Here is a 17,995-nt window from a genome sequence, read left to right on the forward strand (position 1 = left end):
CCATTTCTAAATTCAGCAATTTTGTTTCCATATAGAACAATAATTCCTCTATTAATGAGAGCTCATCTGTTATGTATTCATGCTGCTGCTGCCTCTGACTAAGAGATAATATCTCTAGGTTACCAGAAAAGATAAGTTTCTCTGAAATAACACAGACCTGTTTCCTGAGTATTGACAGAGGTAACCCAGCACTGGAAACATGTCCTGCTTCTGCAGAGGTTTGTTTGTAACTGCAAAGCGGAAGATATGGGGGTTTAGACATCCTGAAAGCAAAAACCAGTCCCACAGTAAACATTCTTTGCAAAGCATTCTGATTTAAGCAATTCTGAATTTGAAGCATATTATCTCAAGCAACTCGGAAGGAAGTGCAAAGCTCAAAGCACAAGCTGAGCTCAAAAGAAAAAAAAAGATGGTTACAATCCAACCAGGCAAAAAGAGTTTGTACTACTACTTTCACACAATATAAAGCTCAACATGTTAAAGAAGGTACAGCTGCTTACTTGCACTTTCTAATGTTTTGTCACAGTATTTACAAATAAAAACGAATTCTTAACCAGCAGCCTTGGAAAAACATTCAACTCTAAATATCCAGAGATTTGAAAGCACAAAATATATTACTTTGGCTGGCAAAGGATTCTGAGAATTGTAGAAGCCAGAAATTTTGACTAGTCTAGAAACAAAACAAAAACGTCTCCCGGACAGATTGACAGAATGGCTTGAAATGCATGCACTTTAGAATCAGAAGACATAATCACCTTGGAGTAGGTTTCTTTAAGCATAGATCCTCATCAGATGGAAGTAAAAGGCTTTTCCTCTGCTCTTTTCTTGATTTACTGAGCCAGTCTTTACCCTGAGAGCAAAACAAATTACTTAATACACTGATGCCCCAAATTGTCACTTAACTGAGCACTTTGCCTGATGACTACAAACCTACCTTCTTAGTAAGCATGCACATGACTGCAAATTTGTTTTGACCAGAAACTTCTTTAAGAAAACCCTCAAGCATGAGACGTCGGCCCAATGCCTTCCATGAGTGCTCCGGCCAATCTTTCCCACTTCCAAACAGACCATAAGTACGGAATTTGTCTGGGAGACGCTGAGAAGACTGGTTTAAAACAAAAAAGGCTAAATACTCAAGAATACAGTATTTATTCTTATTTAAAAGACACAATTCTATACAAAGTCATCACTTAACAATGCAGCCTTTCCATTATCCCACCAAGAAATATACATCTTTCTAATATTCAGAAAATGACTTCCTGTTCAAAGAGAACCAGTGTGATAAAAGGTAAACAAATTGTATTAGATTTCTTTGGAAAAAGGAGTTGCATAGGGGTTTTTATATTTATATTGATACTTCTTGGAAAGGAAGACCTTTTTTCCCCAATATAGGCTAAATTGAAAATAGGAATAAAATAGATTAAAATCAATTCAAAATGCATCACTGGAGGCAAGTTTGTTTTTTATCTAAGCTTTTTTTTTTTTTTAGAAAAGATAATCTGAAATGAAAAATTTTACATTTAACTATTAATATGCTTAGCCTAACTGGAAGAATAAGAAGGCAGATCGAACTGGATCCTAAAAGCAAAGGCATTGAAACAATTTTTGTGAAACAACCTCTCACCTTCCCCTCCCCCGCCCAACAATTTATATCTTCAAGAATCCTCAAATCTTCAGTTGGATCAGGGAATGGATTTTGCTTTGTCTACTACTCAACTGTACCCAGGTAAAGAATGTTCTGCATCTCAAACCTTGGGCTAAATTAGGACAAAAATGTAGCCTTATTCAATAGCATGTGCCTCTCTTCATTTTATTTCCTGGACTGTTAATGACTTTGCTAAAGTCTTGGGCCAGGACAGTATGGTTATCTATCTGAATCCTGTTACCAGAAGCACATTTTGTACTGCAGCATTTTCACTATAAAAATCCTTTTGGTAATTTCTAAGCTACCACAAATGCCACATGGCCACATTATTCTTTCTCCCTTCCCCCTTTTCTGACAACGTTAACTTATGTGATCAAGGCATTTGAAATCATGGCTTAAAATTTCACTTTCAGAAAGGATGGTATCAGTTTGACTAGAAATTACCAGTATCTCTTAGTTGCTGGGCAGAGTATGTTAATGTTCTTCATGTTTTGTATGGATTGTATCCTATTGGTAACCTACTGATGAAATGTTAAAAAGCAGTAGTGAGAGCTTAATATGTTTGATGACCTATTCTCCCAACAATAGTTTGCACCACCTTTCCAGATGCTCGAAGAGCAGATTTTTGATCAGGCTATGTATAGGGAAGATGAAGTATCCGTATTCCTCTCTACCTTCATTAGAAGTTTCTGCTAGAACAAAGAGCATTTAGTTACTGGAGAGATGCCAAATAGGTATCACTTTCATGTAGTTATTATTTTCTCTTTTAATACGTTTCTCTTGGCCTTGTTTCATTTTTATTTTTGCTCTGGTTTGTAACTCAATTTGGGCCTTAATAGAATGGGATGCATCATTTCACATGTCCACAAACACAAAGTGTTGGAAATTGGCAGCCTCAAAATGAAACAAACAAACAAAACATCTCACAACTGCAGAAGCCATATTTTGAAAGTTTTGAGCCTTCCTTTGTCTTAATAGGGATAGTGTAGGATTTCAGCTGAGGCAACTTTTTAATTTGAAAGTTCCCAGGAGAATTTGATCACCACTGAAGATGGATTCAAATTTCAAATAACAGGTGAAATCTGATCCCTCTGGTGACTCACCTGAAATCTGTTTAGGAACACACCTGTGCTTATTTTTACCCAAAGTCTACTAAGTTGAACAAAACTGATGATAAAACAATTCTTCACAAACCATGAGTGAACATGGTGTAAAGTAAACTATTTATATCTGGAAGTATGCTTTGTAAAGGACATTTCTAACTATCTTAATATTATTATCAAACCATTAAATACTTGTTACACATAGAAATAAAGCTACATAGAATAATATATTTTATATCTGAAATACTGTTAATTACAGTATTCAGTAAACCATAAAAACCAAAAGGGGTATAGTTTCCTGTTATAGTAATTAAAGCAGTTTCTTAAACCATAAGCAGAAGAAACTTTGTGACATATTCTACAGTTAACACAGAAGATTAACTGAACGTTAATTCTTTTCCTAAGGCATTTTTCAATTTCAGTTGAATGAAACAGTGAATAGCTCTTAAAATAGCCAATTTCATGCATACTGAATGACCTACCTTAAATAACTAATAGAATGAAATATTGCCATAACACTTTCTGACTATTCAAAGTGATTTTTATACATTTTTAGTACTGCATAATAGAAAGGGCTCTCAGTCATACACAGTATTTTTAAAAAGGAGGCCTAAATGCTGGATTATGGAATGCAAAGAGGGGACATGAGAGGTGGCATTACTTCACTTAATCTGTCCTATGGTAGGGCAGATAAAAAGGTGAAAAGTAAAATATAAATTGTGTTCATAGTAAAACATAAATTGTATTTATTAAAATTAAAACATTTAGTCCAGGGATCCCCAACCTTTTTGGCCTTGCGACCCGGTACCGGCATCAACTGGGCGCCGCCATCTTTTTGACGAAAAAGTGCTTCCGTTGACCTCACGGAAGCACTTTTAAATCAAAATAAGCGGCATCTCGGTGAGCTTTTCGGGTAGAAATGGCTTTCTACCGGAAAAGCTCACGGCGCTGGCGCCGCCATCTTTTTGATGAAAAAGTGCTTCCGGTGAGCTTTCTTCCGGAAAAGCTCACCGGAAGCACTTTTACAAAAAGATGGCGGTGCCAGCAACCAGCGACCCAGTAAGAGTTGTTCCGCGGACGGTATCGGTCCGCGGACCGGCGGTTGGGGACCCCTGATTTAGTCAACCATGAAAGCTCTACAGAATGCACAAAGTTGTGAAAGAAAGTTTGTCACTGTTTAGCACATAAAGGAATGGGACATAATCTTATGGATACTCTTTAACTCACAAACTTTGTTACCACAGTAAGTAGCACAGAGCTTATTCTTTCATATGTAATGAATAATACTGAATTAATAAGAAGTAGAAAACCCTAGAATGCTTGCACTCCCAGACCCATCATTTGCCCACTACCATGCAAACAACATTACCAAATTTGCATCAATTTTCCATACTTACAGATCCTCTGAGAAACAGTATTGGAACCCCCATGCCAAATCTCTCCTTTAAATCACATACTGCAGACATCAGTTTGAATGCTTGTTGACCAAAATCTTCAAAACTGTCTTGAGTATCAATTACCGGAACACAACAAATGTTCCTAGAACTGCACCAAAATTATACATTGTTTATAACTAGTATCAAAAATATGAGGTGGGGGGAAGGTTATTTTTCCTTCTTATACAGGAACACACAGTCAATCATTTGCATTACAAGCTCGCATAATTGGAAAAGCAACCTAGAAAATGCTTCTTTTCTAACCACTGAAATCATCAAGATCAATGGGCAAATTAGTCTTCATCCTTTTTATGCTTCTTGACACAACTGTATTAGTAAAAAACCTTCAAACTTATCTTTTTCAATATTCTCACAATTCTATGACTCTCATTTCATCATTTTTCTTGGATATTAGTATGTTTGTTTCAATTGCATTTCTTGATGTATAAATCTCTACCATTTTCTTTTTTCTTCTTCTTTTTATTTAATTTTGTATTAAATCAACATTAAAAACAGTTGAACACAGTGCGACTTTCTTGGCCATCATTTTGGCCATACAAACTACAGCATAGAAATACATTTAAAAGTTATTTTTCCCTTTTTCCTTATGTTATTGATATAATGCTAGTTACATATTTGTTTCTATTTGCATTTATATACATTTATATACATATTTACAACCTGGCTTCTTATCCATCTCTTTTTTCTCTTTATAGTTTTTATATTCATATATTCATATCATATTTGTCCATTATATTTCAATTTCTTTAATTTACAGAACTTTTACTTTCATTCCTATAAAGCGTCAACAATTCCTTTTTTCCCCCGACTCCAGCCATTGATACATTTTACTCCAGACTTCATAGTACTCTATCTCACCCTTATCCTTAATTTCTAGAGTTAGCCTGCACAGACTAATATTTTCCTTATTATTTCGCTTTCTATAGGGGTGTCTTCATTCTTCCAGTTTTGGGCATATACCAATGTCACAGCAGTTATTTTATGTAACATTAAATATATTGTTCCTTTACTATATTTCTCATCAATAATTCCAAGTAGGAATATTTCTGGTCTAAACTCTACTTTTTGGCTAACCATCTCTTCCATCCATACCTTTATTTTCCACCAGTACTTTTTTGCTTTTACACATTTCCACCACATGTGATAATAGGTCCTATCTCCATGTTACATTTCCAACATTGTGGTGATACACTTTTACTTATTTTAGTCAATCTGGTTGGAGGGAGGTGCCATCTATAAAACATTTTATATTGGTCCTCTTTATATGAAGTTGCCAGCATTAGTTTTCTATTTCTTTCCCATAGCTTTTGCCAATTGTTTAATTCAATATTATAATCTCTACAATTTTCAACGTTCTCTCATTTCTCTTTCATCCTTAAAAATGTTATTACTTTAGTTTCTATTTTTTTTAGTTCAAATGTTAAACTTCATTCAATTTGCAATCAAACACAAACACATACCATACACACAGTTAAATGTCTCGTCAGATCTTAGATCACTGTTTGTTAAAAGCAGACATTTTTATAAGCAGACTTTTTTCACATTTGTTACTAGTCTCCAAATAGTCCAATCACTTTTTCTTTATCCTCATCTCATTCCTACTCATACAGTCATGTAATCTAATAAAAAAATTCCTTCTGCCCCATAATTGCATTGATGCAGAATGTTGCCCTGTGGTTTCCAAATGGATTTCTGCTTCTTTCTCAAACAATAAAGCCTAAACTAGCATCCAGGGCTATTTACCAACAACTGAAAATTAGTAATAATCTTTCAATCTGGGTAGGATATGGACTCAAGGATTTTGCACTGATTGAATGTCCACCTAAGTCATTCTATACCTATGAAAGCATCTAGGCACTTTTCAGAGATTCAAACTAAACATTTTGCAACATTCTAATTGTAATGCTATCAATGTATGGATTGATGGTTTCCAGGCCTGACTGGTTTAATAGCAATCTTGACGCAGCCTCACAAACTTTTATCGTGTCTTCTGTCTGGTCCACTGCACCTCAGTTGCATTTTCTCCAAATTAGGAAACCCAAGCACTTTAGCTTGAATGAAATGGTGCAGATGGACCAATGTCAGATCAGATAACAACAATATGGATTCAAAAACTTTCATGTCCCTAGATAATTCTAGCTCTGACTCATGTTAACCAAGCTCACAGATTTATTGTGAGAATAAAACAGCAAAAATCTATCTTTGGCACCTTAATTTTTTAGATTATAAATGTAAAATGATAATAATGGAACTAAACTAAAATTATATTCTGTGAATTAGCTTTTGGCAGTGAATGACTGAATGGCATACCATACACTGATAAATTCTTTATGTTAAAAGTAATGATAGTTTAAGAATACTTCATTAGCAGAGAGCCATTATCTATTTATCTGCTGAGGGAAGGTGGTTCCAAACCTTAAATCTTTGGGGTGCAACATTTACCTTGCTCTGCAATTATCACAACATTTTTCTGTTCCCATGATGCCTGTCGATGCCTTTCGGAGTTGTTTGTCTTCAAAATGAGACAAGATTATTCTGCCCAAGAGAATGTTAGGAATTAAATAAAAGAACAAGAATGTACATGTTAAATTCATTGAAGGAAACAATGAGCTGAAATCATCATCATTAATTAATTCACATAGGAGCTAATTATTTGTCCTTGAATTATCCTGAGACAGATGTATTTTTTTCAAAGTATGAAACTGATAGTACAAGGGCAAAAATCCAGCAGAATCCTCTATGACTTTTCAAAATTTCACTTAGCTTTACTGAAAGCTGCTGTCTGTCACCTGCTAAAATATACAACATAAACACTTACCTCCTCCTGCAGCTGTTTGAGCTTAGATATTTCTCAATCTTGGCCATCATCTTCAATTTATACAGGCGAAAGGTTTCATCACGTATCTCACTGATTAGGTGTCTTAAAAAGGGAAATAGAAAAAAAACTGAAATACTGATAATTCATCTTATTTTTTTTCTGCTGCCTCCTCCCCCTCCCCCCAAATGTAAATATGTAGCAGGCAATATATAGGAATGTATGTTATATAACATCAATCATTAATTTGCTACAAGTATATACATAGCAAGAATATATCTTTATGGTGGTGGCCATAGTATATGGAAGACTGTGACTTGGAAAATGAGAGAGATAAATAATAAAGAGAATGAATTAAGAAATGAAATGAAGGAAAGAAAGAAAAGCAGATTATGTTGCACATTTGTGAAACTAAGAAAAGGGTAAGGCATAGCATTGCATGATGATTTTCAGATTTTGAGGAGTACAGTGGCTGAATAAAGGGAGTATGTTTTTCCCTAATCCTTCAACCAGGCTTAGAATAACCCCATATAATAAATAAAGTTGTCTTAAATATTATTCTGTTAGGTGTCATAAGTGGATGGACTAAACCAGGGGTGTCCAACCTTGGCAACTTTAAGACTTGTGGACTTCAACTCCCAGAATTCCTCAGCCAGCAAAGCTGGCTGAGGAATTCTGGGAGTTGAAGTCCACAAGTCTTAAAGTTGCCAAGGTTGGACACCCCTGGACTAAACCATGGTAAATATATATATAGTGAGTGGGTCGTTCAGAGATGCTGATTCATGAGTATCTCCTTAAGATAATGGTAGTTTATTTTAGTTTAGTTTATTGTCATTGCACCTCGTACAACAAAATCAAACATCATCTTCAGTGTACATCATGACCATGAAAATAAACATAAACACACATCCTTCACACTCCACACACTGAACCGAAACTAACACTGCACTATACAGTAGAATTCAAAAGAGCTACTGCCCTGGGATAGAAGCTGTTTTTCAGCCTATTTGTGCTTGTTTTATTTTAAATATATATTTTAAAGAGAAGTCCATTCATGGCATATTCTTCTCCATTCATTGGAAAAGAATAAATATAAATTTAAAAGATTTGTTTTAATTGTTATTGTTTATAATTGTGAATTAGTAAAGGTTAAGAAGATAACAGGCTCTGAACAAAGGATAGACAATTTCATAGTGTCAAAAATAGATTTTGGGGGGGGGGGTGAGGACATGGAAAAAAAGGAAAGAATGAAAAAAAGAACTGCAGGAAAAACTCGTAAGAAAAGGTACAAGGCAGATTAGAAGGAACAGAAAGCGAAAAAGAAGCTGCTTGAGACACAAAAATCCATTTACATTATGAATGCTGCAGGAATGAAAGGAGCTATGTTAATAAGGTATAAAACTGTTTAATTTCATACCTCATTAACACCTCATTCTACAATACTTAGCAGAAAAAGTAAATCTCTGGATGAAAAAAATACATATAAAGTTACAAAAATGCTAAAATAAAAATATGATGTAAGGTATAAAAAGAAATAAAGATGCACTTGCACAAAAAGAAGTCACAAAATTAAGATTAAAAGAGAAAAGAAAATGCAGAGTAATTTCCACTGAAATAAAAACATTTGGATGTGGATGTAAAGGAGCTTTCACAAGGTGGATGGAATTAAGAATTAAATTTATGAAATGATTTGAAATGAAAATGAAGTTGGAACACAATGATTAAGATTTAGTATCAAGGGGAAAAAATATGAAACGGAAGACACAAAATATACGAGAGAATGCTTTTAAAAAGGATAGGGCTATAGAAATAGATAGTACAACTGGAGAAATGTGAAAATAGGCTTGTTGATGAAGAAGCTATAAAATTTAATATATGAGACATTGTATGCCTGCTTGACATACAGTGTTGTTGTGTTAAGATCCTGAATGGCTTGCAACATGACAGATTGTAATATCCTTCCTAGTATAGAGGCCTGAACTATGATATATTAAAGATCAATATAAGAAAAAAGCATTCATGACAATCATTGTATGTATGTATCAAATTTTTAAAATACTAAATAATGCTCATTGTTGTTTTCTTCACTGTGCAGGTCTAATGCATGGGAAATGAATTATAAAATAGAACTACAGTAGTTCGTAATTTGAATTTGTAGTCCCATTATAAAATTCAAACAATGAAATATTAAACAAGACCAACCAACTTTTATGTACAGGTAGTCCTAACTCAGGGACCAGAATTGGGACTGGCTATTCGGTTGTTAAGTGAAGTGGTCACTAAGTGAAACCATAACTGTGTGTACAGTCTTACTTCAGTTTTCAGTTTTTATCCGCTTTGCAAATCTGCCAATGGGGTTGATCACAATATTGATCACAATATTATGTTTTCATCACATTCATAATTGTGAACAGTCACTAAACAAAGCAGTCACTAAACAATGGCTACCTGCAATGGTTTAAAATATTCAGCATGGTTTTATATCTATTGTTTTAATATTTATACGTACAAAGCATATCAGAATTGCAGTTACCTATTGAAGCTCATGTCAGCTGGAGTCCACAATGCATAGCAAGAGGCTGGAAGCCCATCACGGCCAGCCCTTCCAATTTCCTGGTAGTATGATTCCATTTCTTTTGGGGCTCCATAATGTATAACTGTCCGAATGTCTGCTTTATTAATGCCCATTCCAAAGGCTATAGTAGCGACTATACACTGCAGAAAAGAACCAAAATCCACAACATCAAAGTTACATTATTTCAATATTAATGCACTTTTCAGTATTAATGTTTGATCTGCATAAAATATTTTTATACAATGAGTTGTCAATGCTTTGCCAGACTCAGCTTAGAAACACAATATTTGAATTCCAAGTCATTTATGTTATTTACTAAATCCAATACATACGTTAAAATGCCACTGCTGAGGACAAGAATCCCAATTAAAGTGTTCCCAAATGTTTCATCTTCTAGAAAAACACATACAGTGATGTGAACTGTAAAGGAGATGACCAGGCTGAGCCCAAGAGAGGGGTCAAACATGTCATCAGTCTCAAGTCTCTTCACGACCACAAGAGATCTAAGTCCAGCACACTTTGTATTCCAGTGATTCTTATCTACCGCCAATTTGCTTGGACTGTTAGGTCAGATTGTTTTAGAGAGCTTAAGCTTGCAATAAATCTTTATACCCATCTGAACTGCCTGGACCTTCTGATTTCTTGCGGTTTGACAATCCCACTGTCAAAAGAGCTCTTGGGAAGTTAAATCTTGTTTTAAATAGTCAACCAGAATCTGCTTATCTGATTTGGGGAGAGAACCGCATTTAGGCCTGCAAGAATCAAAACATATCATGCAATGTCAAGAAGTGATGGGAGGGGGATCATTTAAGTAAGCTGTAAGACTTAAGTGAGACCTAATTGTAGTGATTGATTGTAGCATAGATTTAACTGTTTCAAGCTTCCACACACAAACATTACAGCAATAGCAATAGCACTTGGACTTATATACCGCTTCATAGTGCTTTACAGCCCTCCCTAAGCGGTTTACAGAGTCAGCATATTGCTCCCAACAATTTTGCATCCTCATTTTACCCACCTCCAAAGGATGGAAGGCTGAGTCAACTTTGAGCCTGGTGGATTTGAACTGCCAAATTGCAGGCAGCCAACAGTCAGCAGAAGTAGTCAGCAGTACTGCACTCTAAGCACTGCACCACCAAGGCTCATATTATATATACTTTGGGGTCATTTTCATCAAAAAATAAATGAACAAGTATAATGTTTTAGACTCATTTGTTTAATGTGTTCTCTATCTAGCAGTACCATATTTCCCCAAAAATAAGGCCAGGTCTTATATTAATTTTTGCTCGTAAAGACGCATTAGGGCTTATTTTCCGATTAGATCTTATTTTGGGGGGAATACAGTAAATGCGTCCATCTGGCTGACAGTCTTAACTGTAGCTTATTTTTGGGGTATATTATATTACAAGCAGCTTGGAAAATATCATGCTAGGATTTATTTTCTGGTTAGGTTTTATTTTTGGGAAAACAGTAGTTTTAGGACTTGATCATGTTTAGATATTTATGCAGAAATACTGAAATTCAGAAGGCTTCACAAAAAGCACCACTATACATATATGTGTGTACACACACACACACACACACACACACACACACACTGGTTTGATTAAAACATGCAATATGATCATGTTATTCCAAATCATGGGCTAAAATATGAATTAAATTCTACTAGATAGACCATCAATTGAACATATTCAAGGTACCCTTCAGAAGCTCTATATTAAATGTTAAAACTTCCTCATATTAGTTAAACTGACTAGTTTGTCTCCCTAGTCTTCCTTTTTTAAAAAACAGGAATTATACTCAGAATATTAATATATGCATAAATCTCATAACCTTTAAAAACAACTACATAAATTAAATAAGGTTACATAAAACAAGGTTTGAACATAAATTATTGGCATTTACATAACATATCTCTGATGTAAATAATGTACAAACCTATATTGCTTCAAAAGAACAGGAACAAATGTAAATATACTATTCATATTTCATCAAAAAAATTGAAATAATCAATTAAAAATGCTAGAAAAAACATATAGTCAGATTTTATGAATAAAAACACTGAAGTATTGTTGAATTCAGTAAGGCATACTATCAGGTAAATATGCATAAAATTAACATGCCAACTTCAATAAGACATTCAGAATCAATTTTATTAACTAGTGGGTCCTAATTTTGAAAAGGAAAACAATACATTTATATGATACCGACAGAACTGATTATTTGTAGGTCAGAGTTGAACTGTGGGGTCCTTGGTGGTCTCTGAGCTGGGTTCAAGCTCAGAGAGCACCAAGGTCCCTATGTTTATGTTGTTTTATATATTTAATATAGAAACCCTCTTCTGTATATTTTATTTGCCTAAACTAGATAACAAGTGAAGTTGTTCCATACCTGAATTTCATCTCTCATGAATTTATGGTGGACATCTCTTCTTGCCTTGATTCCCATTCCAGCATGGTATATATCACAAACTAGATTTAATTTTCTTAGCTCTGCAGCTACTTGTTCAGTAGTTTTCCTTGATGGACAGTAAACAATGGTGGGGCCCTCAAATTCATATGTAGACCTAAGATTAGAAAAATAAGTAGAAATCATTTGTATGTGAGGTTTTTCCAGTAATTATTAGAATAGCTAATAAACTGATTAATCTATGATAAATCTCAATGTTAATTTACATTACTTTAAAATTGTCTTTCTCTCAAACACAGGTTTACATATCAGGCCTTCAATAGGTCCAGTTAGGAAACCAAATTCATGTAAGCTAACACTAATTTTATTCTAAAGTTATAGCAACAGAATCTTGCAAGTTTGAATCTGCCTCCCCCCTCCCTCCCTTTATTTATGGGTGAACTAGAAAAGGTCTTGTCTGAGGCATTTGCATACATTGCATTCCTGTCCCAGACTCAGGTTTCTTTTATCTAACTGTTGCATTGACAGCAGCTTTCTTCTGTTTCTCAAGGGCATTCCTTTCCCTCCATGTCACATGGGAAAAATAGTGACTAATAATATGACTTAAATATTTGCAAGGCATTTGTAGAACTAAATTACTCCTTTTTTACTAAAAACATTACGTGGAAGCTTCAATTAAGAAAGACTTGATGGACCTTTGAAATCAAAATATATTGATCCATCTATGGATGATCATGCTACCGTGTTTCTCATACAATAAGGCCGGGTCTTATTTTTTTTTTGAGCCCCCCAAAAATGGCTAGGCCGTCTTTTCAGGGGTGACTTAATTCCCCCCCCTTGCATCTTTGGGCGGGCGGGCAGCGATGGCTTGGATGTTGACCTCGGCATTGGTGGGGCACTTCATATTGGGGTCAACGCAGGCAGCACCATATCCGGGTGTGCAACAAAAGTACTTCCTAACGGCAAGCCCCCCCACCATTCTGCATATTTTAATATAGGCCTTAATTTGGGAGGAGGGGCTTAATTTCATTTCATGCCTATAAAACATGCTGGGACTTCCTATTGGGGGAGGCCGTATTGTTGGGGAAACAGGGTACATGAAAGATTACAACTTGGAGTCAAAGAGAAATAAATGTAAAGAGAACAAATATAATGTAATGAATATAAAGAGAACAAATGAAACAAATGAAAACATAGATATGTTATGAAACTAAGAAAAGTGAACAATGTAATAAACCTGAATGAAGATAGTCTGAGTTTATGAAGCAGAACCGATAAATATATGCAGGAAAACAACTCTAAAGCTCAGAAAGTATGAATTAGTGTCATCTTATTCGCTCTTTGAAAATAGCAATATTGGGGATAACTGCAAGTATCTAACTATGATAACTAACTATGACAATGAAAGAATATGGAAAGAGTTGGGAGAAACTATCCAAAATACTGAGGAATGTAATCCAGAGCAATGATTAATCTCCATAATGAATGCATGGATGAAAACCGCATCAAAGTACAAAAATGTTTTAGATCATTTGGAAACCCAAGAATGAATGAGAATGCTACTTGGTGAAGATCTGCCCAAAACTGTTCCAAATATAGATTTTATGCATGGGTCAATGAATCCTTATGACAAAGGAATAAAACTGAAAACAGAACAGAAGAGCAAAATTTGTATACTGTATGACTAAAATTGAAAGAACTGGTAAAGAATACAAAATGAAGGCTTCTGAAGATGTGACAGGCCCTTTTTTGGCAATGTCAAGATGATTGTGGTAGAAAATAGGGTTTTTCCTTATTGTTTCCCCTATTTATTCATTTATTTTTCTCACTTCTTTTTATTCTTTTTTGGCTTCAATTGTGTCACTCATATGAAGCTGTGGAAAGTGCTGAGAAAAATAGGAATCCCAGAATATCTCATTGTCCTAACATATATTAGTTTTTATTTATTTTATTTATTAAATTTATTTGCTGCCCATCTCATTTTGAAGGGACTCTGATTAAAAGCATTAAAATCATAAGAGACAAATATAGAAATCAGGAAGCCACAGTACACACAGAACATAGTGAAATAGACTGACTCCAGATTGAGAAAGTAATACAACAAACTTGCATACTTTTCCACTTCCTTATTCAACTTATATGCAGAAAATACATTAAAGGAAGCTAGGTTGGAAGAGTAGTGTGGTTTTAAAACCTGAGGAAGGAACACTAATAAAAGACACAATTAATGACATCCTGATAACCTAAAATGTAAAGGATCTGAAAACTGTGTTACTAAAATCAAAAACCAGTGAAAAAATGAGGTTAACAATAAATATAAAAACAAACTAATTTGTCCCTATAAGGGGTAGTTTATGTAGGTTGAGGTTTATGAGGTTGGCTGTGTTGTCATTTCTTCATTGGTTGATGGACAACCTCCCCACCAGTATATATAGGGAGACAGCAGCTCCAATCACGCTTTGCTCACACAAGCACGAAGCCGAAAGCACCAACCTGAAGATGGTGAGTGGGACCTCGTCAAAACGTTTCCAAGATACTCTCAATCTTACACGGGAAAAGACCACGCCAAGACCTACATACCTGTATCCATGAAAATCTACAAAAATACATATGTATGTTATGTATGTGTGAGAGTGTGTGTGTGTGTGTGTATATATATATATATATATATATATATATATATATATATATATATATATATATATATATATATATATATATATACACACACACACACACACACACATATATATATATATATATACATACATACATACATACATACATACATACATACATACATACACACACACACACGTGGATCTTTGGTTATTCGGGTTTTCTCCCGCGTAAAATTGGAAGTATCTTGGCTACGTTATTGATCTGACTACATCTGACTACCAAACCAAGTTAACCAACCTACTCCAAGACCCCGCATACAAACCCCTAAAGACAGACCCCACCACCTACCTAGAAAAAACCACCAGATCCAAAATAAAAGCTTCCCCCATCACCGAAGAAATCCAGCAAAGAATCATACCCAGAGAGAAATCATCCAGATGCCCTAAGCTTTATGGTCTCCCCAAGATACACAAAGAAGGAATCCCATTTAGACCAACAGTCAGCTCCACAGGCTCACCTCTACAAAACCTAGCCAAATTTCTCGCCAAACAACTACAGCCCTATGCAGAATCCATCAACTCACACGTAAGAAACTCATTCCAGTTCATTGAGATCATAAAGAAACAAAACTTACAGCCCAGCAACCTACTAGTGAGCTTCGATGTCATATCCCTCTTCACCCAAGTGCCTATAAAAGAAGCCTTGACAGCCATCCAAAACAAATACAACCCCCCCAAGCACATCCTAGATTTGACCAACCACTGCCTATCCAATACATACTTCACCTACAACGGACAAAAATACAAACAAATAGAAGGAGCACCCATGGGATCACCCCTCTCACCTGTCATCTCAAACCTCTACATGGAACACTTTGAAACACAAGCTCTAGAAAAATATGATCACAAACCCAAACTCTGGCTCAGATACGTAGATGACACCTTCATAATCTGGCCACATGGGAAAGAAAAACTGAACAACTTCCTCACACACCTCAACAGTCTACACCCCAAAATACAATTCACCATGGAAACAGAAGCTAACAATCAACTTCCCTTCCTAGATGTCTTAGTATACAAAAAATCCAATGGCTCCCTAGGACACAGCATCTACCAGAAGAAAACACATACAAACCGCTATCTACACGCACTCTCACACCACCACCCAGCACAGATCAATTCCGTAGCCGAGACACTCATCTCCAGAACAAAATGCTTAGCCTACGAACAACACCTAAAAACCGAACTACACATTCTCACTAACGTACTAACAGCCAATGGATTCCAAAGAAAGAAGATTATCCACCTAATCCAAAAAGAAACCCCAACCAAAATCCAAGACAGAGAACAAGAGAATGGCAAAGCCCTCCTCCCATATATAAAAGGCACTAAAGACAAAATCAGCAAGATCCTCCAAAAACACAACATTAAGACAGCATTTTGCACAAACAGAAAAATATCCACCATCCTAAGAAACCCTAAAGACAGAATCGAGTTAGAAAACCAAGGAGTATACGAAATCCCATGCACCGCCTGCCCCACCACATACATCGGACAAACCAACAGAAGAATAAGTCCACGCACTGAAGAACACAAGAACTCAATCAAAAAAGAAGAACCAACCTCTTCCCTGGTCCAACACCTCAAAGTCACAGGACATGAGACTGACTTTAAAAATACCAGAACTATCGCCAATACTGAACACTTCAACAACAGAATAATCAGAGAAGCCATAGAGATAGAAAAACGCCCACACAGCACGAATAAATGAGATGATACCTCCCGCCTACCAGCCATTTGGAAACCCGCCCTCACTAACAAACGAGTACCTAACATGAAGAATGACACCAGACCCACACCCACGAGGGCCACACAAGATGCTACCACACCTCCACGTAGAAAGCAGACTCACACCCACACAGATGATGAGAAACGACCATGGACCAGAAGCCGTACCGCAGCTGCATCACTACCTGCTTCAAACCCCTCCGACCCATACATGAAGCAAACAGACGCCCACTATGAAGATGTGGCACGACCACGAACGCGAAGCCAAACAACAGGATCACAGCTCACCAGCTCAAATCCCCCGGCAACTAAGACTAACCTGAGCACAACCAAGCCCCCACCTGAACAGAACACACCCCCAGCCAATCAGAACACAGCCAAACCCCCAACCAATCAGAACACAGCCAAATCCCCAACCAATCAGAACACAGCCAAGCCCCCACCCAATCAAGTCACACCCCCACTAGCAGTTAAAAGGAAGAAGCAGCTGCAAGCTCACATTACTTCGAGAAGCACAAAGCCGAAGACACAAGCCTGAGGATGATGAATGAGATTTCGTCGAAACGTCGCCAAGATACTTTCAATTTTACGCAGGAGAAAACCCGAATAACCAAAGATCCACATACAAATACCCACGAAAACCTCAGAAAATACACACACACACACACACACACGTTTTCTAAAGTTTTCGCGGGTACTTACATGTTTGTGCCCAGGGTCTGTTTGTGCCCAGGTGTTTGCCTGGCTTGTGGTGTGGAGAGCCAGGCAAACACATGGGCACAAGCCAGGCAAACACCTGGCCAAAAACAGATCCCCCCTGATACCTCCAGCTCAAACACACCCCAACCAGGCACCCAGATGAAGCCTAGCTTCCTAATAAATGATAGCTATCAATTTACTCGGAGCCAAGCTGCACTAAAAGCCTCCAATACAGGAACACAATGTTGCCAGCCAATCAAGACAAAAAAGCCACAAAACAGACAGAAGATATTAGAAACACTAATCAAGCAGAACACAGCAAATTCTAAGACCAAGACTCCCAACCAATCAGGATGAAGAAAAAATCATTCTGGCACAGCAGTAGGCTAGCCCCAAATTTAAAACTGAAACAGCTGTGAAAGTTTGTGAAAGTCTGACTCACAGATGAACACAATACTGATGATGGCAGATGAGATTCTGCCGAAACGTTGCTACAACTTTAAAAGCACAACTATAATGACGTGGGAAAATACCCGAACAAAGCTGAATACCATACATGTAAGTACCTACGAAAACTTAAGAAAATATATAGAGAGAAGTGTCCCTCACTATGTGGAGGCCGAAGTGGGGGGGGGGGTGTCAAGCCCAGAAAAGCTCTCGCCTGCACAAACAGGCTGGTTATTACGAGCGTGTCTTCCTCGGCACTCTTTTGGTCTGGGCATTTGGTCTCCTCCCCCCCGCCCCATGCCAAAGAAAAGCCAGCCAGGCTTCTCCGTCCCTCTTACCCTTCCCCTGCTCCCTTCCCCCATGCAATCCTACTTGAGGACAGAGGAGAGCGCGCGGGAAATGTCTGTTAGCATTTCAAACATCCGGTGCTCGC

General features: G+C 36.6%; 1 protein-coding gene across 9 annotated transcripts in view; it reads right to left on the reverse strand.

Annotated features, from left to right (window-relative positions):
- Positions 1-17,995, reverse strand: part of WRN (WRN RecQ like helicase) — a 58,162-nt gene that overhangs the window by 13,036 nt on the left and 27,131 nt on the right. For all 9 annotated transcript variants that reach the window (XM_087957357.1, XM_087957359.1, XM_026672877.2 and 6 more), the window contains 8 exons: positions 11,990-12,164; positions 9,554-9,735; positions 7,024-7,125; positions 6,648-6,740; positions 4,146-4,293; positions 935-1,105; positions 756-850; positions 158-230 (listed from right to left, as the gene is read on the reverse strand). In XM_087957357.1, coding sequence (XP_087813483.1) covers positions 158-230; positions 756-850; positions 935-1,105; positions 4,146-4,293; positions 6,648-6,740; positions 7,024-7,125; positions 9,554-9,735; positions 11,990-12,164 — 1,039 coding nt within the window. The remainder of the gene's footprint in view (positions 1-157; positions 231-755; positions 851-934; positions 1,106-4,145; positions 4,294-6,647; positions 6,741-7,023; positions 7,126-9,553; positions 9,736-11,989; positions 12,165-17,995) is intronic.

Source organism: Notechis scutatus, chromosome 2, assembly GCF_049901735.1.
Source record: "Notechis scutatus isolate UNSWTSFEM ecotype Mainland chromosome 2, rNotScu1.2, whole genome shotgun sequence".
NCBI lineage: Eukaryota > Metazoa > Chordata > Lepidosauria > Squamata > Elapidae > Notechis > Notechis scutatus.